The sequence below is a fragment of the Bicyclus anynana genome, chromosome 19 (assembly GCF_947172395.1).
Source record: "Bicyclus anynana chromosome 19, ilBicAnyn1.1, whole genome shotgun sequence".
In the NCBI taxonomy this organism is placed as follows: Eukaryota; Metazoa; Arthropoda; class Insecta; order Lepidoptera; family Nymphalidae; genus Bicyclus; species Bicyclus anynana.
The window spans coordinates 10,763,209-10,786,546 of NC_069101.1; the positions used below are offsets into that span (position 1 = coordinate 10,763,209).

Genomic DNA, 23,338 nt, shown 5'->3' on the forward strand with positions numbered 1-23,338 from the left:
AAGGTTTGAAAGCACAAAACTGGAGACCAGGCTAGAAAGTAGTGGGGTTAAATTAACTCACACACTTCTCCAAAGTGAGAATTTGTTTTTGTTTTTTTTTTATCTTTTTTTAAATATCTTTAAGGCTATCTGAAATGTTACAGTAGGTACTCGTAAAGGTATACGTAAATAGGTATATAAATTGGATATTTAAAGAGTATAAAAGCCCAAGCAAGCCGAGGCAAGCTAGGTAAGTAAACAAAGCAGGGAATCAAATAAGTAGATCTTGATTTGGTTCACCTACATTCTCACTAACACATTTAGTATCGATCCTTCACTGACCGCCCCAGTGGCGCCGTTCTGGCAAATTATTGTCTTGTACAACTTTTATTGTTTGTCTCATAATAGATACCGTATACATATATACGTTGTAATCATCCAAAAGATATAAATTTACTACGTAGGTACCTAAACTGTTATTTAGGAACACTATTCAATGTCTTCTCCTTATTATTTCCATCCTCCACGGAAGACCAGCACTGCGCTGGTAGATCCAGCTTAGCATAAGCTCAGTGGTGACTATTTTGGTATCACAGAGATCATCTTAAATTTTGTTTTCTATCTTTTCATTTTTGTGATGTCTTCTCTGTACTGTGTGTGTGTGTGTGTGTGTCAAATAAACAATTTTTTTTTTCTTTCATTAAAGTTCCTATGCCAACTGTTGTTGGATTAGAATCCTACGTCGGGCTCTGAAATATTGAATTATTTTCTCTTATGATATTCTCTGTAGCCAGATGGAGTTAGAAAGTTTCAAGTTAGGAATACATATGTTTTTACTTATCTGTAGTTACCTACGTATACAAAAGTTAGCACTATAAAATTTTATATTTCTCAAACAGATACCGAATCATTAATTGATGACACACGCACAATATTTTAAAGACCCATCCATTAAAGACAAAAAAACCCTACATTTTTTTTGGAATTTTTATTAATTTTTATGAGTTAAAGAATTTTATTGATTTTATTTATTTATTATATTAGAAGTTTATTGATTTTTTACGATTTTGTCGCCAAAATATCACTAATTATGCTAAATTACAGTTTTCTAGTAATAGTCTCTGCCCTTTGCCGCGGACGGACAGAATACAGACGTACATTGCAAAACTTCAAGGATTCTTTGTTGACTATGAACCCTAAATAAATAAAAGCATAAAAACACACTACCCATTAGTGTTATAGGTACTTTTCTGCCTATCGATAGAATTAACATCAAAATGACAGCAAAAATAACAAACAATAAAATAAAACCTTATTCGATAGAAATCTTAACAGAGGCCTTACAAATAAGGCTTTTACGAACAAATACCCAGCGAGGGAGTCGTAAGGAACTTATACAAGTTTAGTTAGGCACCATTAATCCTAATGTATAGGCCATAAGGAGATTCGTATACCTTCCTTGGATCAAAACAAGATATTTTTTATCAAATAGTCAGTCTAGTAACCATGCTTCCAGATTTTATTGGAAAGTCCCAGAAATATTTGTTGTTTATCATCAGAAAAAAACATACGCATAGAATTGAAAACCTCCTCTTATTTTAAACCGATTGAAAAAATATAAAAGTTCTGTGTTTTTTTTTTGTTTAGTGTTTGTTACTTCTACTTCTGGTGAACCATGTTATTAGTAATTGATATTAAAAATTATATTTTTAATTAAAAGCGTTCTCGGCTCGAACTTAAGACTTAAGTAACTTAACTTAAGCTACATAGGGTAACTGTAGGCACTGAATGTGTCAAAAACACTATTGATAGGGTTAAAACTTTTACTTACTATTATTTTGCATTGTACGTACCTAATACCTAGGTTTAGTTTGGATGACTATGCTTGATTGTACGTTAATCTTGATTTTCAATAAGTTTTACGGTGTAAATATAATCCGTTAATATTTACTTTAAAATAATAATTAAAATTCAATTCGTGAATGATTCAATTCGGGCAGCCAAAGCCCATGCTAAGTGAGTGTAGTTCCCTAATTTCTAATACAGTCTCCTAAATTTATATGAAAACTCAGCCACCCTATGTTTTCAGCTGAAAGTCGCAAACATGTAAGAATGTTTTCGATCGTAAAAAGTTAATGAAAACGGGGAGACGCCGCGTCGACGCCGCGCCGACGCCCAGCCTCGCGAGCTACACACAGTGGCGGATTTACCAGCAGGCTAAGTTACTGGAGCCTAGAGCGATAGATTTAAGGGGGGTGGCTAAGTTGGCCCAAAAAATTTTGTTTTACAGAAATCAAGAAAGATATACATAGAGAAAACGTAAATATGAAAGGTTAATTTAATGAAAATTTAACCGAAACCAGATGAAGGCTACAAGAGACTACAAATCATAAAGTTGCAATATAATTGACAAAATCAAAGTAATGTCAACTTATTTTTAATATGATTGCGATTTAGGGTATCAAATTTCAAAGGTAAGTATGGGACGACAAATTTAACAGCCTACTGGCGAGAAAAGCGACCGACCATTTTTATACATTGCTGGGTCCAGATTTCATGAATTACCCGTTACAGTCTTTAAATTAATATCATTAATTAAAGAATAATTTAAATTGTAGACTGGTTAAACTTCAGTTTTATTGGCAGTTGCATAAATAATCAAGATATGGACAAGTACCTACGTACGTATAAGTACCTACCCATTATAAGATACATATATTAAAAAACATATTAACAACTGTAAATTCTAATTATTTTTGGTGGTTTTTATAATAAATAAAATAATAATTTTTAATAAAATTTTATAATTTTTTTGTGTAACCTGCTAGATTCAAAATGGTCGGTCTCCTTTGTAAATCCGCCACTGTCTATATTCAAGATCAACTGTTTTACGAGCAAGCTGCTTGGCGTGCCACCAAAATCTCGAACTCGAATCATACAGCATTATTTTATTTTTATCTCTTGTTTCATATTAGATTGGATGGGGTTGTTAGAAGGGTAACGCAGAATATGTCTCTGTAAGCAAAAAATATTCAGTGCTTTCGGGTAGAAAAAGATTTACAACTTTATTTTGTTAATACATCTAATAAAGAGGAGTTCAATTTAGAAGCTCTTGTCGAACAAATTGTCGAAAATATTGGAGTAGAAGTAAATAGTAATACAGCAGTAGTAAACAGTAGGTACACTGTAGTAGCATAAAGTATAGTTAAGTATGATTATGAATAAATATTACATGAATAAACCCTTCTTCTGAAGCAGTCGGGCAAAATATACAAATAAAGGACGTCAATATTTCCGATATAATCAGCTCAATTGAATACTAACGAATAACACCTATTATATTTATACATTTTAATAAAATCTTATGTAATCCTAAATGTTGTATTTTCGCTAGGATAACAGAAAACAAAAAAAAAATACAACTTTTTGTGTATGAGTTTTTGTTTTGATAAAAAAAAACATAACATTATTATGATGTTAATAAAATTAACCAAAAAATTAAAAGAGTCAAAGTGGTATACTGCAGTGGTGTCGCTCGCAACTGAAAGGGGTAGAGAGGGTAAGATGAACCACATTGGTCAACTCACGTGCCAGCTCAATACACATTGTATTACAATACTGGTGATATCACATTAACCAATGTAGTTGGAGGAGAACACAGAAATAGTTGCGAGACAAATTCGCACAGCGATACTCACTATGCATCTGTGAGGATATTCACTATGCCCAAAGTTACATAGCGAGTGGGTAAGAACGCCATCTACCCAATGGCTTACTGAGTATACACGGACTCCGGTAAATGAGTCATAACTAATCGCTTATATACTTCAAGTCATTAAGAACTTCGTTAGCGTGATGTAGAACTTAAAACCATACAGCTGACTCAACGTGCCGCATTGCATGCATTTCTTTAATCTTCAATATTTTTAATATACATACTCGTAGGTACAAATATTGTTGTAAAAAATGAAGATCTCGTTCAAATTCTTTATTATTATTAGGTCTAAAGTACCTCTTGTTATGTATGACTAACAAAACCCAGGAACTACCTGAATCCGAGTCGGTGGGTAGGGCTTTAGTGTGGTTCTTTTTCCGAATTTTTTTCTATAGTAGCTTGAAGTTGAGAAAGAGTAGTTTTACAACCTGTGTCCGTCTGTTATAGTTTTCAGCACTGTTTTGTAGGTACATAATAGGTATTAGATACAAGGTAAGTAATACGTAATCTAAACTAATATATGACGGTAAAATTTAATTTTCTGTTTGTTACGAATAGGTTCCGAAATACTAGACCGAGTTTGAAAGCTACATTATCATCTACATTATTATATTTATCCTCGTATTTCCATACCAATGGCGATAAAACTGCTAGTATTAAATATAATTAGCGGCTTATAACAATGCAGAACTTCATATATCGATGTCAGGGCATGCCAACACCAATAACATCCCTTTGTTACCTTCAAAGGTATACCTTGTCAAAGCGGGAGTAACAACGTCACTCTATCCCCGATCAAAATGTCGCTTCCAAGAGAATCTGCCGACGGCCAATCTACCTAGACCCTCGACTATCACTGATGTACACTGAAACTGCGGCAAATGCAAAGCAAAAGAAGGTACTGGTAGCTCAAGCAACACTGGCGCAATTAATACGTTAGTTTTGCCTGTTTGACAGATAATATTGTGGCGAAAGCTTCGCGATAAGCGTTTTAGTTTTTTGTTCTTGTTAGTGTTTTGTTTGAAGTGGAAATGAATTTCGTAATAAAAAGTCTTGAACAAGGCACAGTATCAAAGAACCTATCCTATAGGTAACAGTTAGTAGCTTAGTTACCTATCTGAGACGACACCTAAAAATTATATTTAAAATGTTCGTTCGTTATCAACCCATATTCGGCTCACTGCTGAGCTTGAGCTCTCCTCTCAAAATCAGAGGGGTTGGGCCAATGGCCACGCTGGTCCAATGCGGACTGGCAGACTTCACGCACACAGAGAATTAAGAAAATTCTCTGGTATGCAGGTTTCCTCACTAGGTTTTCTTCTTTCAAAAGTGCTTGTAAACTAAGACTAATTGAAATAAAAGAAATTTTATTTGATTTGATGTTTTCCTTCACCGTTTGAGACAATTTTAATTTCTTAAAATGCACACAACTGAAAATTTGGAGGTGCATGCCCCGGACCGGATTCGAACCCACACTATAATAATTGTTTTACAAAATATAAGTCTCATTTAAGTTTGAGTAGTTTCAGCGTGATGCCCGATCAAGATCAAGAAAAAATAGGGACAGACAGACAAAAATGTATTTCAGGATTCAGTATAATGTTCTCCAAAAATTGAATTCAAAATATCAACCAGTTCTGTACATTGAGTATAAAATTGAATTAATTGTTACAGTTTTATTATATGTCACGTGTGTCACGTGGTGTCACGCTGCTACCCGGTGGTGGCCCTCGTCTTGAAAATTCCAAACCCGGACTTCTAATAAAACCCCGCCCGGACGCTCCCCGGACGCCCTATAAACCGGACCAATCCGTGAAAACCCGGACGGATGGCAACCCTATCTTTAGTTGACTGGATCGGGTTAGAATCTTTGAACTTTTTAATTCATTGAAATTGCATTGCATTTTGATGATTCATGCTGACGCTTACATTTTATTGGTCCAAGTACAGTAAGTACGGTAGTAAGGTAGGCAAATAATTATGGTCACTTAGTAAATTTGTATTAGAATGGCTTTATTTATTTATTTTTAAGAAAAATCAATATTTCCTTTACGTTACACCCAATTACAGATTTTCCATAGTTAGAACAATTATAAAAAAGCACAATATGAAAATACATTTAAGAAAAGAAAATAATAAAAAAGAGAAAAGAAAATTACATTAAAACGTGCCGAAATGACACGTTAAATTGTAATCAGTATTTTCAGTTCACAATTTATCGGCAGATTATAATATCACGAGTGAGATTATAAACTAACGTATTTTACAATCTAACGGTGACATTATACATTGATATACAATGTAAGTAAACGCAAAATTTTGCATGTGTGCGCTCAGTGGAGTAGCTAAATTCGGATCACTCTTTGAGGTAATCTTGTAGGCACTCGTATCTATATTTATAGCACAGAAAACGTGTATACTTCTACTTGTATTCGTCGTCATCAACCCATATTCGGCTCACTGCTGAGCTCGAGTCTCCTCTCAGAATGAGAGGGGTTAGGCCAATAGTCCACCACGCTGGCCAAATGCGGATTGGCAGACTTTACACACGCAGAGAATTAAGATAATTCACTGGTATGCAGGTTTCCTCACGATGTTTTCCTTCGCCGATTGAGACACGTGATATTTAATTTCTTAAAAAAAAATGCACACAACTGAAAAGTTGGAGGTGCATGCCCCGGACCGGATTCTAACCCACACCCTCCGGAATCGGAGGCAGAGGTCATATCCACTGGGCTATCACGACTTGGCCTGGATATTTATTATTTACCATCAAACTGCAAACTGTGGGTAGTTTGCAATAGTTTGATGTTTAAAAGCACACTAGAAATTTATTACCTCCCACAAAAGTGCTACTGGAGTCATACCGACTTCATAAATAACGACCACGTCAACTGGGACTGTTGAAAGGTTAAAAGTGCGCAATTCGAGTTCAAATTGTGAACTTCAACGTAACTAAATTTGAAATTAAATTCAAAGATACCGAAGCTTTACATCTCAAGCACAGACGGGAATACCTGTAAAACTAGTGGATAAGTTTGTGGAAACAAAAGCAGTAGTACAACCCTGTATTACAGAATTGGACCGGGGAAGTTCTACCACCATGCTCAAGTCTCCTTTCAGAATGAGAGGGGTTGGGCCAATAGTCCACCACGCGGGCTCAATGCAATTGGCAGATTTCACACACGCAGAAAATTACGAAAATTCTCTGGTATGCAGGTTTTCTCACGATGTTTTCCTTCACCGTTTGAGACACGTGATATTTAATTTCTTTAAAAACGCACACAACTGAAAAGTTAGAGGTGCATGCCCCGGACTGGATTCGCCCACACCCTCCGGAATCGGAGCCTCTGCCTCATATCCACTGGGGTATCACGACTCTCACGACTATCTCAAAAAACACTATAAGTGTGAATAAGTAATAACTACCAAATACCTACTTACATGTGGTCATTGAGTGGAAATAGAAAGGCTACCTACCTATGCTTTCGAAAAGCCCAACTGGTAGACTTAAGCCTATTTACAGTTGCTTCCTGCTGCTAGGTAGGTACTAACTAACTGAAAACAAACGAATGTAACAGGCTAACAAGGTTGGTAAACAAAGATTGTTGTTAAGTGTAGGTTAGTAGGTAAATCGATTTTAACTTGCTCCGTGTGTAGGTACCTACCTAGTAGTAGAGGAGCCGAAGAGGGGATTTTTGCAGTTACTCGAGCGCGTCAGATGAACACAAGGGACTGTATCTTGCATGTCGTTCAGTACCTCCAAGTATGGGCCCTTAATATTGGTAGGTACTGTGATGACTATTGAATAAACGATAAAGTCGTTTTAGGTACGTTTAGGGCAACCAAAAAAACTAACTTCAGAATTACTCAAGCACGTCAGATTAAGGGCTTGTACACAAAACTGCGATGCGACGTCGCATCGCAAAAATCTGCGAGCTCCCTCTACGCATCGCAAGAACTTGCGAATTGATTCGCATCGCGCATTCCTGCGATGTTGCGTCACACTTGTTGACGCCATTTTTAGTTCGCTCTGGGACAGCGTGTGGGCAAGACGTGTACTTTAAAAATGACAGAATACGACGTTGATTTTTTAATATCACTGATCGAGGAGCGCCCTGTTCTTTGGGATACTAGTAATGAAGATTATAAAAACAAATTCATTAAACAAGATGCTTGGAAGGACGTGTGTAAAAGTTTATTTCCAAATTTCGAGGAAAAAGAAAACAATGAAAAAACTAAACTTGGTAAGTACACAAATACATTTATTAAGTAAAACTTCTTTTTACTTTTTACTAAAACTACCTACAAATCAAACATTCTATTCATATAAGCACAAAAAATATTCTTTAAATTGTTTACAAATGTTTAGGCGTCGACAGCGAGCTACTTTAATGTTTTACGATGTGATCCTTTTGTACCTGTTGTATTGACTTATTACCTAGAACGCGAGCAACAATGCAAGCCGCATTGTATATTCTTAAATTAGTTTTAGTTGCCAGCTTAATGCTCCAACTTCACTAGTAAAGTAATCCGAATATTCGTTTCTAATTATATTTGCACTTACCACCTGACTACCTACATTCAACCCTTGTTGAAGTGGTTGTAGTTCGGAATTATCTATGATCATTTCAATAGGGGTGTCTAATTCATCACGGTTAATTACAAAGTTATGTAGTATGCAACAAGCCTTAACAATATCTATTGCAAAATCATATGAAACGTTAATGGGCCGGTGAAATATTCGCCACTTATTGGCCAGTATGCCGAAAGTACACTCGACATATCTTCTTGCCCTACTCAAACGGTAGTTGAATACTCTTTGTTTAACAGACAAATGCTTGCCAGAATAAGGACGCATGACATTATTCGAAATAGAAAAAGCTTCGTCTCCGACAAAAACAAAAGGAACCGGTTCTTGAAAGCCCGGTAACGGCCTTGATGTTGGTGTAGGCAAATCACCTCTCATCAGTAAGTCGTACAGTTTCGTGTTGTGGAAAATAGTGGAGTCACTTTCCTTTCCATATGCGCCTATGTCCACATAGATGAATCTGTATTTCGAGTCCACAATAGCCAACAAAACTATTGAATTGTAGCCCTTGTAATTAAAAAAAAGTGATCCACTTTTTGGGGGACTACGAACACGAATATGTTTCCCATCAACGGCTCCAATACAGTTAGGGAAGTTGGCTTTCTTGTTAAAGTCCGCAGCTATTTCTTCAAACAGCTGTTGTGTTATTTTTGGTATGTTTGCATTTAAACAAAATTTCCATATTGCATTACAAACTACTCGTATTATCTTAGCAACTGTACTTATTCCTCGATAATAATCTAAATGTATATTTCTGATTTCATTTCCGGTCGCTAGGAATCTGTAACATAAATAGAAAAAAAAGTTAATTTATATAACATACTTGAAAAGTAAAGAACACTAACCTAAAACGACATAAACATACATAAATTATTTTAATTTATTTAATTGGTAGACAACGCTTCTAGCGTTAAGTTCGCCTATTCTGTACAATTGGTATTTGATGAATAATAAAGATTAATAAATAAATGAATAAATTAAATATTGTCTATTTTTTTTTTTTCAGGAAATTCAGTAATACAAAGATGGAGGGGGATTAAGGATACCTTTAATAAATATGAAAAGAAACTCAAAGATGCAAGTAGGTCAGGGTCTGCATCCAAAAATATAAAAGAATACCATCTGTACAAACAATTACAATTTCTTAAGAAAAATTTGCAAAATGAGACCACTACTAGTATAAATGATTCAGAAAATGAGCAGGATAATCAAGAAGGTACATCTAAAACACGTTACCAAAGGCAGCCACCAAAACGAAAGATGGTTAATAATTTTGAAGATGATATTGTAAAGATTTTAAAGGAACCTGAGAATAGACACATATCTTTTTTTAAAGGTATTCTACCATCACTTGAAAGATTAGATGACAATAAAACTCTAATCTTTCAGAGCAGAGTTCTTCAAATTTTAACAGAATTGCATCAACCTCATGGCTACTACTATCCGAATAGCAACTACCAGGGTGGCTATCAAACTCAACATTTTGCGACATCTCAACAAACGCCACTGATACGTCCACAGTCATCTAACATACCAGATCAAATTGATTCACCCAGTAATGATTTTTCTAACTCAAGCATATTAAGCACACTTTCAACTGAAGAAGACTTTGATTTTTCGTAAATTTTATGAATTGTAATATTTTAAAAACTCTTTTCTCAATAAAAACTAATGTAAACAATTATTGTTTTACTTTACTTACCGGATAGTGAGGCCAATCATTTCCAGAGGCATAACAGGAATTCTCCCCTTGTACGATTGTTTCTGAAGATATGGTGATAATAAACTTAAAAGCTCTTCGAATGAAAATATGCTCATTCTAAAATACTCGAAAAATTTTTTTTCGTCGGTTTTCAAAGCTTTATATTTTAGAAGAAAATAGTTTCCAACGGGATTCATAATAGTAATAAATGGATGAACCCAAAATCTTCTTTGTTTCTTTTTCCTGTATCTCCTAAGCAATAATAAAAGTGCACACTTCTTTTTACGATCCATGTCACGACCTGTTTTCAATTTAAAATACGTTTAGTACGGTTAACGGTCGTCGAAGAAATGGTCGCCCTGAGAGACGCCTTGCCGCACGAAATCGCATCGCAGCAATTCGTGTCGTAATTTTTTGCGTTGCGAATTCGCATCGCGTCGCATCGCAGTTTTGTGTACAAGCCCTAAGATAAGCTTAGTTGATAGATAAAAGGTGTGCATTTTGATAGATAAAACGTGTGAAAATCGTTATTTTAATTTTAACACAAAATTACTGAACCGATTTTTATGAAAACTTAATGCTACACAGACACACTAGAAACAGAAAAATATATCTTTTTAACAAAAAAAATTAATTACATTGTAATCTTTGAATTTAACCGACAATAAAATCACAAAAATAAACTAATAAAAAGCGAAAAATAACATCGTAAGTCAACGCCATCTATTAGTAGTATAAGATAATACGTCGATAAATTGACAATCAATGGTCATTATTGAAAAGGTTAAAAGAATTACAACTAGATGGCGTTTAATTATAAACGGAAAATATTCGTAATGGTAGGAGCACTGCTGCCAATTTAGCGACTTTTAGTCGCGACTTTTGCTTCTTAGCAACTAAGATAAAGTTTTGACGACAAAAATTGTTTAGCGATATATCTGGCAATTTTTGGAGAACAAATTTAAAGAGACCTAGCTTTAGATATTTCAAAAAATATATTAATATTCAAGTTTTTTTTATGATAGGTATTTTGGCAAACTGTGACTAAAACAACAACTTTAAGTGATTGTTACAATAATGATGATATAATTATTTAATAGGTAGATGTTCTATATAATTAATTAATTAATAAATAATAATAATTAATAATTAATTAATTAATAATAATTGCACTTTATTTTTATAATCTAATTATTTATCATTTTTACACGTATCCTAATATTTCACACCGCCTTCTGTCTCCACACATACAGAAGGCGGTGTGAAATATTAGGATACGTGTAAAAATGCACGTAGGTACATTTTTACACGTATTTAGGTAGGTAGTTACTTAATTTTTATAATCTAATTATTTATCATTTTTACACGAATCCTAATAAGAAATCGTTTTTGATTTGGCACTTAGGCCCTTCCATTCCAGATCGCGACTTCTCCGTGTTGCGCGGGGAGCCCCTCGTTCTAATACCTAAACATTCATTATTCAGCTCGCCTTAATGGCTATAGTTACACTATACCTAATATCAAAGTAAACCAGTATATTGTGACTATCATCTGATTAACTCGCATTTTCCCGTTAAATTAATTAATTACTCAACAGCATTTACCTTGTTAGGGAAAAGCTCGGGAATTTTCGTTGGAAATTTGGATTACCTAAATGTATTATGTGGGACCCAAAATAATAGCTAGCTGTACAACGTAATCTACTTACCTGCAAATTATACCTGCGCAGGATGTTCTGAAATAAAATATTATAAACCTACCAATTACATAATTAAGGGTGCCTTTACAAGCGCTAGGCGAGGAACTATAAAATCATAACCCATTAGAGCCACCTATCACTCGCCTCGCTTATTACAGGTGTTCTTCAAACGAACTTCTAAAGACATACGCTCACTACATCAACTTTGGAAAACCGGATCACTTCGCTCACACGAAAAAAGAAGTACCCGATTGCCGGGTGAATCGAATGGGTTATGAATGACATTTTAATCTAATGTCAGCCACTGACGATCAAGAAATCTCACATGCCTGCAGCGTGATATCATCATACATGACATCATGCCGTTCGCGACCAACACACGATTACTCTTCTAAAACAAGATCCCCAAGACTGTGATGGACCTGCCAATGCATAGCTTTAAGCAATGCGTCAAAAAACACTTACATAGTCGAGGTTACAACACCATTGATGAGTTCCCCAATGATAAAGATGCTTGGAGGTCATTGGATCAGCTTCCACCTTCACACAGGAAGTAAAACTATAAGAAATTGTAATGTTGTCATCAATTGTAAATTATAATATGTATGATTTTTTTTAAAAGAGCAACTGTTGAGTTTCTTGCCTGTTTCTTCTCAGCAGAACCTGCCTTCTGAAGCGGCGTAGAATTTTTACAAATAGTCAACTGACTATCAAAAGTGCTTGTAAACTGAGCCTACTTGAAATAAATGAATTTTGAATTTTTTTAATTTTTTTAATCAGTTTGTCAAGCCGTTAGCGCTGCAGAGATATGGGCTTATCGGATGGTGAGTGACTAGCATTAAAGGCCCACAAGCAGGCGCTCTGCTTCAATCGCAAACGACGATGCAGTCTATGGTGGAACGCGCTTGCCAAGAAGATGCCTTTTCACCTTGAAAATGATAAACTTAAATGAGCTAAGAACATCTCATTAATATTTCTAGGCACAACTGTCTCCCCTTGAACTTTTTCAGACTTGTAGTTCAGTAATTGAATTTACTGTCTAGCCTAATTTATCTTGACTTCGTTTAGACTTACGGTAATAGGATTAGATGTTTTATTCAACGACAAGATACAGTGCTGAAAGAACGAATCAAGTGTCTTTTGTTTTGATATAAGTATTTAATTCTTTTTTTGAATTTTTGAAAAAAAATTACCTGATGGTAAGTGATGATGCAATCTAAGATGGAAGCGGGGTAACTTGTTAGGAGGAGGATGAAAATCTACACCCCTTTCGGTTTCTACACGACATCGTACCGGAACGCTAAATCGCTTGGCGGGGTCTTTGTCGGTAGGGTGGTAACTAGCCACGGCCAAAGCCTCCCACCAGCCAGACCTAGACCAATTAAGAAACCTCAATCGACCCAGCTGGGGATCGAACTCAGGACCTCCGTCTTGTAAATCCACCGCGCACACCACTGCGCCACGGAGGCCGTCGAAACCTACCTTCTGAATGAATCTACCTCCTAAACCCTAGGATAGGGCACCACGACCAGTCCTGGCTTAACCTATAAGCTATTTAAGCCATCCCGTTTAGAGGGACAGACGACCGAGAATAAAATAAGCAGTCAAAGAAGTTATTTCAAAATGCATTTTAAATTGACGAAACAACATTGGAGCAGCGTGGCTAAGCTCAATAACCCCTCTAGCAATAACCTGCTAACAAGTTTATGAATAAGGATGAGATTTTGTTAAACTTCTCCATTTGTTGTTTGTGGACATTATATTCTGAAAACAAAGATTCAAATAGATATTTAGTTAAATTGAAAACAAAATAACCTGAAAATGACGTTTTAAAACTAGTAATATCCATATTTAAAAAAAATCTAACAACTTTTTCCTGTGAAATGTAATGAATCATATTATAAATGCTTACTTTTCAATATATCATTAACAAAAAAGTGAAGATATCCTTTACTTTTTGAAATATTAAAGAAAGTCCTACATCACGCTAACGAAATGTTTAAGCGCTTGAGGTATATATAGGGACGAATGAGTCATACTTGTGGGGAGACCGTCTCTACATAGTAAGCCGGTTAGCGGCTTGCCGGTCTAAACAGCCGCCCGTTCAGACGACTGTTGAATTTGAACAGTATATTTAAAGTGAAACGCAATCATATGTAAACGCAGAATCAAGAACGGTTAGTAGGGGCTGAGAATAGTCCTGAACGCCAACCCCCACTACTGTAGAGAATTTGTCTTCCCTTTTGTTGAATTTCTCTTCCCTTTATGTTTTTGAATACATACTAAAATCATTAATACAAAAGTTAGATTGTCTGTATATTACCTTTTCACGGCTAAAACAATAAACCGATTCTGACGAAATTTAGTATAGATATATTGAACCTCGGAGCAGAACATAGCCTACTTGTTATCTCAGAAAATCCATGGTTCCCTTGGGTTTTTTAATATACAGATTTTACGTGAACGGAGACGTGGGCGTTCCCTAGTTAATTTTATTTGACTAACCGACGCCCTGTGGTTTTAACAGCGCGTAGTTCCTGTTCCCGTGAGAATGAGGCAGCCCCACGCCCAGCCCAGCCCTATTGAAAAATTGTGAATTTTTCAAAATGTAATACACTGCGCCTAACTTAAATGTGTGGCAAGTTTTCATTATAACGTAATTGCTATTTTCGCTATCATCATGTTGTATACACCGGCGTAGTTCCCGTTCCTGTCAGAATACGGGGATAATATATAGCCTATGACACTCACAAATAACGTGGTTTTCTAGTGTCAAAGTATTTTGCTAAATTGGTTCAGTATTTCCAGAGATTATCAAAGATTACCTTAAAATATTAGAATAAATAAGTTGTATTTGCTTTATTTGCATTCAGTCACAGAATACTTATGTTTAAGTATTCAGTTCTCTTTATTGATGTTCTCTCATAATAGCAGTGGTATATTCTATGTATTAACTACTATATGATTGATCTTATTTCATGGTATGCGTCCACATATCCACGGAGGCATCGCACCAAACGGATCGTAGAATTCTTTGCATAGAAAGTCATACAAGTCCACTGTTCCGCATCGTACAGATCGAACTAATCTACCGTAAAATTAATTAAAAATCCGTTTGATGCAATGTTCCCGATATGTACGATGTGGATATGTGGACGCCTACCATAGAAGATAATTATGGCAAAAATTTAATTATTTTTTTATGATGTTCTTAATATAATATGATACTCTGGTAAAATCAAGATATGTACCTACAGGAAGTGGCGTCGGAAATCAGTAAGAAGTGGTATTATTCTACAAATAAAAGAAGTGTACCTATTTCAAAACGTTTCCAATTTTGAAACGTGTTTTCTGTTAATAACTAGTAAGTAGATAATAATTTCCTTTCATTTGAAATAGGCAAGCTGTTGAAATAAAAAGACGACCAAGTGCGAGTCGGACTCGCATAGCAAGGGTTCGTAAAAATCACTCTCCCCGAAATATATTGTCTGACAGACAGACGGACAACAAGATGATCCTATTCATACGCACGAAAGTTTTTTAACGGACCTTAAAAAAGCGTTCAAATATAGTATAAAATTAAATGAAGGTCTATTTTCAACGCCCAAAATCGAAAAAACGCGTCGTTTTTTAAAAACGCTGTCTTATTAACATATACTTGAAAAAGCATTTGTTGTATTTGAACGCTTTTTCAACGTCCGTTAAAAAGCTCTCGAGCGAATGAGGGCTACTAAGGATTCCGTATTTTAGTACGAAACCCTGAAAGAAATATTCATAGATCGTATATCATATTAAAAACGTGCAATTGACAATAAAATTTCTGCTATTATTGAAAGCGAAAACTTGAAAGCCTCGCCGCACGTGCCAATCCCGTTGAGTTTCCGGAGCGATTCTTTACATTTTATAAGAGGGCAACACTTAAAACTACATAAAAGTATTTCCGAAACTTTACTTGACTGTAACCTGTATTTGACCATTCAAAAGACACGATGTACACTTTGTTGACAATTGACTTAAGGGCTAAGTTAAACCAGAAAGGCAAAGACAAACATTATGTTTGTTTTCGTTATTAGTACCTAGTGATGTAGTAGATTCAGTGGCGTAATTCTTTACAGTGGTCATGGCTGGCTCATGGCTCAAAGGCCTTAAAGAACCCATGAGCCCATGTTCAGATAAAAAAGTAGTAAAATACGTGACAATTTAAGTAAAGTAAGTACTGATTGAACTATTGGTCTTAATAAAAACACAAAGTATAATCTTAGTTATTGTCCACAGCATAACAACGGAAGTTAAGACCCAGGAATGTATACATTAAGTTAAAACTAGTTACCTAAATAATAACGAATAAAATTCCATCTAATGTATGGAAATACATAGACGTAAAACACTATCTTACGAAATCTTTCGGAACTGTCGCCATTCGCCAGTAATTTAGTTGTTTGTTTTCCCTCCTTTAATGTAATAAGACGCGTGGCTGGCGCAAGTTACTGTGCTCAGTGACTGAGACGCAGTAAATCAACTTGTATACATAGTAAAATAAGTACTGATTTAACTACCTATTGGCCTTAACAAAAACACAAAAAGTTTATTCTTAGTTAATGTCCACCGCATAACAATGGAAGTAAAGACCTAGGAATTTATGCATTATGTATCTAATTTAAAACTAGTTACCTCAATACTAACGAATAAAATTCCATCTAATGTATGGAAACCCAAAAATGTAAAAAACTATCTTACGAAATCTTTCGGAACTGTCGCCATTGGCCAGTAATTTAGTTGTTTGTTTTCCCTCTTTTAATGTAATAAGACGCGTGCCCGGCGCAAGTTACTGTGCTCAGTGACTGAGACGCAGTAAATCAACTTGTATACATAGTAAAATAAGTACTGATTTAACTACCTATTGGCCTTAATAAAAACACAAAAGAAAAGTTTATTCTTAGTTAATGTCCACCGCATAACAATGGAAGTGAAGACCTAGGAATTTATGCATTAGGTATCTAAGTTAAAACTAGTTACCTCAATAATAGCGAATAAAATTCCAGCTAATGTATGGAAACACAAAGATGTAAAACACTATCTTACGAAATCTTTCGGAACTGTTGCCATTCGCCAGTAATTTAGTTGTTTGTTTTCCCTCCTTTAATATAATAAGACGCGTGGCTGGCGCAAGTTACTGTGCTCAGTGACTGACACGCAGTAAATCAACTTATTGCCGGTATATAAATAGTGTGGGAGGGTTAACGAATAAAAAGGTAAATCAAATCAAATTAGAATTAAAAAAATTAATGTTTTCTAGTAGTCTTATGGTGCTGATAGACTTGAGCATTCAGTTGTAAAGAGCATTTCGTGTTTTTCTGTGATGTTTTTTTTCTCTACAAGTTAGCCCTTGACTACAATCTCACCTGATGGTAAGTGATGATGCAATCTAAGATGGAAGCGGGCTAACTTGTTAAGAGTAGGATGGAATCCAGACTCCTTTCGGTTTCTACACGACATCGTACCGAAACGCTAAATCGCTTGGCGGTACGTCTTTGTCGGTAGGGTGGTACTAACTAGCCACGGCCGAAGCCTCCCACCAGCCAGACCTGAATCAATCAACAAAACCTCAATCGGCCCAGCCGGGGATCGAACCCAGGACCTCCGTCTTGTACCACGCATACCACGGAGGCCGTCAACATTCACATTACATCACAGACAATACGAGAACATTTTAGCGAGCATTTTATCGAGCACTAGCTGACGCCCCGCAGTTTCACCCCCGTGGTTCCCGTTCCCGTAGGAATATGAGGATAATATATAGCCTATAGCCTTCCTCGATAAATGGGCTATCTAACACTGAAAGAATTTTTCAAATCGGACCAGGAGTTCCTGAGATTAGCGTGTTCAAACAAACAAACAAACTCTTCAGCTTTATAATATTAGTATAGATTCCAGCGAGCAGATTTGCATGATCAAATCGAGTGTTCGCTAGAATTCTCAAGATGTTCGTAGCAATATTTGGCTCTTTGCTTGGCTCGCCTCGATCCTGGTTCGCGTCAAAGAGGCGGGTTGCGGGGGGAGCTGAAACGTCCCCATCACTCAGACCAATTATTGTATAGGACCTGTCTCGCTAGACGTTACTTTTCTGTCAAAGTATATGATCAACGATCTAATGCGATTATAAAAACTGTCTCTATGGAATCGATGTTAAATAGTTGTAATCGTGTTCGTCGGTTAAAGAGCTCCGTAAAAATACCTTTTTGTGTAATTGAATTGTGTAAATAACGGGCAAAAACATCTAGTTTCGTATAAGATATATACAAAATCTAAGCTCGTTTTCCTCTGAAAATGATAGACAATTTTGTTCGTGACTATGAGAGCGATACAGGTCCTTCTATAATTGGTCTGAGCCCCATCAAGACACGTCAGATAAATGTGCGCGGCAGTGCTGAGCTGTCTTCAAGAGCTGCGGCTGTATTGATTCAAAACATTGTCCTGATGCGTCAGAACACGTCATGTTAATGTAAACACTTGTCATAACGTCATGACACGACACGTGGCGTCACGTCAGTCACATATAAATCCGCCATAAGTTGACGCGTGCCGGACGCAAGTTATTGGGCGCACCAACTGTGACGCGATACCTCAATATGAATAGCAGGGGTGCTTCCACCGAGACTGTAGTATTTTTTTTTTATAGAATACATATTTTTTCAAGTTACCGTTTCCTGTTGCTTTAATTGCTTTGCCAACAAGTTTAATAAGTATAAGTTTATCAACACAGCGGGGACAAACTATAAAAAACATCCAAATAGTTGCCTTGCTTTCTAATGGTAAAAGAATTTTTTAAATTATGCCTATATCCAGCAGTAGACGTCCTACTGCTGGATATAGGCATCATTAACAACCCATATGCTCACTGAGGCTCAGGCTCACTGCTGAGCTCGAGTCTTCTCTCAGAATGAGAGGGGTTAGGCAAATAGTCCACCACGCTGGCCCAATGCTGATTGGCAGACTTCACACACGCAGAAAATTAAAAAAATTGTCTGGTATGCAGGTTTCCTCACAATGTTTTCCTTCACTGTTCGAGACACGTGATATTTAATGCCACTGGGCTATCACGGCTCTCTTGTGGAATAATAAAACGTCAAATTAACAGTTTACTCTTATTGCCTAGTGTAGCCATCCAACTCAGCCAATTTTGAACCGATTTCCAAAAAGGAGAAGTTTCTATGTTCGACTGTATACGTATGGTTTTGAGTACAATTTGAGAAACGTTTGGTTGAAGGTTGAGGTTTGAAGTCAAATCGTCAAAACCGCATACAACCTTTCATTCAAAAAAATATGAAAATTGGTTGGTTAGATCAGACGGACGGTCTAAATTAATTTATAGATATGCAATCATTGTATGGAATGGAAATATTGAAACGGATTTTTTGTATTTCGTTTTCATATAAAATCAACGCCTACGCCACAACAATAGCAATTTTTCGGATTGGCCAAATTTATTCATTCGTTTGCGTCCCGCGAGCAAAGCAAAGCAAACAACCCAATAAAAGTATATTGTATATGAATAAGTGTTGGTGGAACGGGCCTGACAAAACATCAATCAAGTTCCCGTCCAAAAAAATAAACTAAAGTTTTCAACACATAAAGTAAACTTAACTTTTCAACGCAATTTGTGAGATTCTTTGACTAACTGAGTCACTTACAGTGGAATTCATAGACGTTGTAGGGGCTCCCCCAGGGGATCATTTACCCGCTGAGTGTCAAATTCTCAAACAAATAGAGGTTAAATTCGGCACTCAGCGGCTGAATGAACCCCTGGGGAACCCCTACAACGGCGATGAATTCCACTGTTAGAATTACAACGAACTTAACTACTGTACGATTGTATAAGGGCCTCGAATTGAACGTTGTTGGTTTTTATATTCAAGTATAAGCAAGCGACTACTTCGATCTCATCTGATGTAGTCTGAGATTCCATCTTATGCAAAAACTCTTTTAGGTTAGGTAGGTACCTCGTTTTATTTAGACCCTCCTTCCTTGTTTAGAGTAAACAAAACAAATATAAATATTCAAAAAGCTCAAGCTTTTTCAACTTTTAACAATATTACAACAGCACTTCATTTTATTAATAAAATTTACATATAAATTGCATTTAAATTTAATTTCCATTTAGCGTTAACGCCTAACAATAGCAATTTACTTGTGACTGTTTTAATTTATCCAATTGTTTGCGGTTCCCGTGTTTAGCCTCAACGCCAACCACAACAATGTATTTCGACGCAAAAATTTCCCAAATCAAGGGTAAAATAAAAGGACTCACAGTAGAATACAATCTGAATTAATTACACAGTTGCCTAAATACGCCTTTGAAAATTCTTAACTCATTTTATCATTGGTTCTACTTATTCCATGTTGTTCTGTGATTGGCTTAAACAGCTTCAGGTTGTCGGCTGTGTTCGTGTCGTTACCCAATCTGTGGTTCCAACTGAAAATCAGAGCTACGTGTCCAAATTCAAATGGACATGTAGCATTATTCTGAGCTGGAGCCATTTTCTGGGTTATGCCACACATCGCAGGGTATTCCTGGATGTCATGGTGTACTGGAGATATTGCGATGTGTGGCATAATTTCGAACTAAACGCATTTTTCTTTCTTTCTTTCTTTCATCAGATCATGAGCTCCTGGTTTGGATAGACATATGGAAATATAAGGTTATGTACACGTATAAAATAAGTTAAAATTGAAAATGATGAAACCCTGACATTTATGAACAACTTGCCACTTTCATGACAGAAATTTTTTCGCGTGGAATTTAGTTTTTCACAAATCCCTCGGGAACTTTGGATTTTTCCGGGATAAAAAGTAGCCTATGTGTTAATCCATGCTATAATATATCTCGATACCAAATTTCAGCTAATACGGTTAAGTAGTCGAGGCGGGAAAGAGTAACAAACATTCATATAATTAAAATCATCAGTTTTCGCAAATCTCGGCAAACCATGGATTTTTCGGAATAAAAAGTAGCCTATGTGTTAATCCAGAGTAAAATCCATTTCCATTCCAAATTTAAGCCATATCGCTTCAGTAGTAGCGGCGTTTAAGAGTAACAAACATTCAAACATCCATACAAACTTTCGCGTTTATAATATTAGTAGGAAGTAGGATAGTAGGATAGGACTGTTCACTTACACCGTGACTATAAAAAAAATCCTACTGAGAAAAAAATTGCACGTTTCGATAGTCCTTGTATAGTATAATTGTAACCTGATCTCCGCCCAGTAACAAGGGTAGGTATGTAGGTAATGTTTGCAATAGATGTTTGATCAAGGGGCGCAGCACGATTCTGTTACCAAAAAAATATTTGCACTGTTTTTGCTAACATCAATAAATTCAACACTCAGAATGAGCACCATCGTTGTCTATTGAAATAGCGTTGTAGGTACTTGTTAGTGGTGAATGAATGTGTTTCTACGGTAACCTCGAGTTACAGAGCATTATTGTTATTTATATAAACTACTAGCGGACGCCCGCGACTTCGTCCGCATGGAAATCAATGTAAACTTTCAAGCCCTATTTCACCACTTTAGGGGTTGAATTTCAAAAATTTTTGAATTACATTATATTTCGTATTTTTTTAATGATTTATGAACAAATTTTTAAAACTTTCCATACAAACTTTCAACCCCTATTTCACCCCTTTCTTATTTTATTTTCGGAATTTAAAGTATCCTATAACCTTTTCCGTATTATGGTCTTAAACCGTGCCAAATTTCATTTGAATTCATTCAGTAGTTTCAGCGTGATGCCCGAATAACAAAAATACACGGACAGACAGACAAAAAATCGAAAAAAAATATTTTTAGCATAAGTATTGATTATTTTATGCCCCCCAACAAAATTTTTCAAAATATCTTCAATGGACAGAATTCGTATTAAAAGTATAGATTCTAGATGGCGCTGGCGTCCGATTTATGCCACGGTAACGTTTGATGTTACAAATGGTATAAGTAAAATCTCAAATTGCGAATAAATGTATAGAATTCGACCAGTTTTATTATAAGTATAGATATAGATTTTGAAATTAATAATAGCCGTGATAGCCCAGTGGATCTGACTCTGCCTTCGATTCCGGAGGGTATGGGTTCGAATCCGATCCGGGGCATACCAACCACCTCCAACTTTTCAGTTGTGTGCATTTTAAGAAATTAAATATCACGTGTCCCCAACGGTGAAGGAAAAACATCGTGAGGCATACCAGAGAATTTTCTTAATTCTCTGCGTGTGTGAAGTCTGCCAATCCGCATTGGGCGAGCGTGGTGAACTGTTGGCCTTTTTTATAATCATCATCATCATCATTATCAACCCATATTCGGCTCACTGGTGAGCTCGAGTCTCCTCTCAGAATGAGAAGGGTTAGGCCAATAGTAGTTTTTTTTATAATAAGTTATAATAATTAGTGGCAATTCAAGAACCGAATACACACATACTTTACAGCGGCGTACATTCCATAAAAGCAAAAATGCACTGCTTACCCTGAGGACCTGCATGAAAGAATTTTACATTTTGTATAATTTGTATGTATAGTGCCTACCCTAGTTGAAATCCCTGTGCACGCCACTGATAGTTAACACTTACCTACAGAAACACTAACAATGCCACAAACACGAATACGGCACGGTGTTTAGCATGTTAAACAATATCACTAATTTAGGGTATTGAGAGTAATCTAAAACATGTAAGGTCTGTTAATGAAATCACATTGGAGGTACATCAATATTATTTATTTAAACCATTATGATCATGAAATCAGTTAATTAAGTTACACACATACTCGCATGATAACATGTTCATACAATGTATTATCACATAATAAGATTTAAGAACAGACAAGGATGTTTAAGAGTCATCATGAAACCGTAATACAAAATCATATGAAAATATTGCACAAAGACATTAGTATAACCTCTCCTAATAGTTAATTGTTTTTTAGACAATAATATATAATTGTAATACAATACCAAATCCGTATACTTGTAACTGTTTGTCACGTTAATTATTAGTGACACTTTTACTTTTAACAGAATGAGACCGCTAGCACTCTCACTATTGATTAACCCAAAAGTCTGTTACACCACCTTTTATAAGTCAACAATTGAGGGGGTAGGAAAAATGGTGCGAGGCGCCATTTTTCTACAGTAATCCCAACTGTTTCATGTAATAAGCCGCGAACGGTTCAAGGTTGCCAACTACGCAACGCTACGTTGTCCACAGATAACGCGCGATTTTCATAGACGACAACATCCGGCCCTCCTGTTAACGCGTTCGTCCCGAATCGCGTGCTTGTCTGGTGTAATTGCTGAGAACAAAGGAACTAATTAAGCTATATCCCAATAATTTTAAAGTTATTATTCTGAATGTATACATTTGAATTCAGAATAACAGTTACACATTTACTCAACTAGAACACAAGATATTACAGTGCGCAGATGTTTACGTTGACAACTCGAGCGTGTAAAACCCCCTATCTAAGGTCGTGTATGACTCGTTTAACAATGAGTGTGTATGGACCTGTTAAAGTAGGGTTGTGTATGGCTCATTTTACCATTGTATACAGCGTTCACTGTTGATACCTGATACAATGTTGTAATACACTGTAAATTCTTA

General features: G+C 36.0%; 3 protein-coding genes across 5 annotated transcripts in view; 2 read left to right on the forward strand and 1 right to left on the reverse strand.

Annotated features, from left to right (window-relative positions):
• Nucleotides 1–23,338, forward strand: part of LOC112045107 (rap1 GTPase-activating protein 1) — a 391,775-nt gene that overhangs the window by 89,896 nt on the left and 278,541 nt on the right. The gene's annotated exons all lie outside the window — the stretch shown is intronic.
• Nucleotides 7,585–9,966, forward strand: LOC112051173 (uncharacterized). Its single transcript, XM_024089702.2, has 2 exons — nt 7,585–7,941; nt 9,292–9,966. The coding sequence occupies exons 1-2, from the start codon at nt 7,764–7,766 to the stop codon at nt 9,906–9,908; spliced, it is 795 nt and encodes a 264-aa protein (XP_023945470.1). The 5' UTR covers nt 7,585–7,763; the 3' UTR covers nt 9,909–9,966.
• LOC128199160 (uncharacterized) lies at nt 7,938–10,450 on the reverse strand. The gene is made up of 2 exons (XM_052887400.1): nt 9,988–10,450; nt 7,938–9,066 (listed from the first exon to the last, which is right to left on the reverse strand). Exons 1-2 carry the CDS (start codon nt 10,278–10,280, stop codon nt 8,175–8,177), a joined length of 1,185 nt encoding a protein of 394 aa, XP_052743360.1. The 5' UTR covers nt 10,281–10,450; the 3' UTR covers nt 7,938–8,174.

Bases quoted from the DNA above. Each gene is read 5' to 3' on its own strand.
- LOC128199160 (XM_052887400.1), bottom strand. From the start codon at position 10,280: ATGGATCGTAAAAAGAAGTGTGCACTTTTATTATTGCTTAGGAGATAC. The intron at 9,067-9,987 runs GTAAGTAAAGTA...TTTATGTTACAG, and splicing joins ATGATTGGCCTCACTATCCG to ATTCCTAGCGACCGGAAATG.
- LOC112051173 (XM_024089702.2), top strand. From the start codon at position 7,764: ATGACAGAATACGACGTTGATTTTTTAATATCACTGATCGAGGAGCGC. The intron at 7,942-9,291 runs GTAAGTACACAA...TTTTTTTTTCAG, and splicing joins CAATGAAAAAACTAAACTTG to GAAATTCAGTAATACAAAGA.